We start from the raw sequence: 1,506 nt of genomic DNA, 5'->3' as shown, positions 1-1,506 counted from the left end.
CGATTCTCTTCTCAGCCATCAGATCAAGATGACCGTTGCATTTTCAACGTCTCAGATTTAATAGCCGTTTGAAACCTCAACAGCTATATTTTCAGGCTTCCCTATAAATAGATAACTACTTCTCCTTCATCCCTCACACCAAAATCAATTGATTTTCTTCTTCTTCTTCTCTCCTTCTTCTACGATTTTGTTCATACAAAATATGGCACACTTTCAAACAAAAGAGGATGATGCACTAATTCTCTCTTGGATTATAGCAAGTAACGATCCGATTAGAGGAAAAGATCAAAAAGGTTCACAACTTTGGAAGAGAATTATGCAAGAGTTCGTTAAAAGATGGCCGCAAGGTAAGGATAGGGATAAAAAGTCATTGCAATCAAGGTGTAACACGTTGAGAGGCGAAGTGAGGAAATATGTTTCATTAATAAGACCTTACTTCCGCAATAAACCTTCGGGATTGAATGAACAAGATTATGTAAGTACCGTTAAAAAAATTGATGTTTTTTTTTTCTTCCAAATATATTTCATTCGTAAGACACTAATACATTTTTTCTTTTTTTTTTTCCACAGTACCGCATTGGAACACAAAATTATGAAGCAGCACGGGGTAAACGTTGGATACATGAATCGGTTTTCCAGCTCTTGAAGACATATCAACCAGATTACAATCCAGAGATGAATAATGATGTTGGACCTAGTCAAGCAACTCAACCTAGTCAAGCAACTAAACCTAGTACTTCCGCTCCAGTAACTATAGATGAAGATTTGGAGGATATGGCAAGATTTGGTAGCTCATCCACCCAAGGTTCTGATACCTCAGACATATCACGTAGAAGACGCTATTTCGAACAAACAGATGATGTTAGAAGTTCAGGAAGAGATAAGGCAAAGAAAAAGGCTCGTGAGACTAAAGCATCGGAGAGAGCATATGATAAAATGCATAAGATCATACAACTTCTTGAAAGTGCACAAGCACAAAGGGTGGCAAAGTATGAAACCGAAGAAGAGTTCCTTAATAAAAATATGGAAAAAACTACAATCTTGGCACAAACCCAACAAAGAGAATCAGACTTGAAGATCCTACGCCAAAATTTGAATGAAGTACAAGAATGGGAGATACCCCTTTACAAGAAATGGAGGAACGAGATTTTGGTTCGTAATGGCTTAGAACCAATCCCCTAAATTATGAGTGATATTTAAGTTATTAGAAGTTCATTTTTAAGTTTGAATTAGAAGTTAATTTAGAAGTAGGATTTCAATTTCAATGTATTTTTTTAATTTTTAGGAGTAGAATTTTAATTTTAATGTACTTTTTTAATTTTTAGAAGTAGAATTTTAATTTCAACGTAATTTTTAATTTCAAAAAACATTGTAACATTGTTTTGCAATGTAATCAAAAACATTTCTTAGTTTGCCAAATTTTAAGATTTCGAAACAAACAACCGTTGGAACAAATTGTCAAACTTTTCAAAATTCAAAATTTGAAAACATACCTGTCTGGTGGTG

The 1,506-nt window shown here is 34.1% G+C and overlaps 1 protein-coding gene across 1 annotated transcript; it reads left to right on the top strand.

Annotated features, from left to right (window-relative positions):
* Window positions 1-202: 202 nt before the first annotated feature.
* LOC113294694 (glutathione S-transferase T3-like) lies at window positions 203-1,182 on the top strand. Its single transcript, XM_026543073.1, has 2 exons — window positions 203-475; window positions 571-1,182. Exons 1-2 carry the CDS (start codon window positions 203-205, stop codon window positions 1,180-1,182), a joined length of 885 nt encoding a protein of 294 aa, XP_026398858.1.
* The last annotated feature ends 324 nt before the right edge of the window (window positions 1,183-1,506 follow it).

The sequence above is a fragment of the Papaver somniferum genome, chromosome 7 (genome assembly GCF_003573695.1).
Source record: "Papaver somniferum cultivar HN1 chromosome 7, ASM357369v1, whole genome shotgun sequence".
NCBI classification, from domain to species: domain Eukaryota; kingdom Viridiplantae; phylum Streptophyta; class Magnoliopsida; order Ranunculales; family Papaveraceae; genus Papaver; species Papaver somniferum.
Note: the sequence above shows the minus strand (reverse complement) of the source record. Positions and strands in the feature narration are given on the sequence as shown.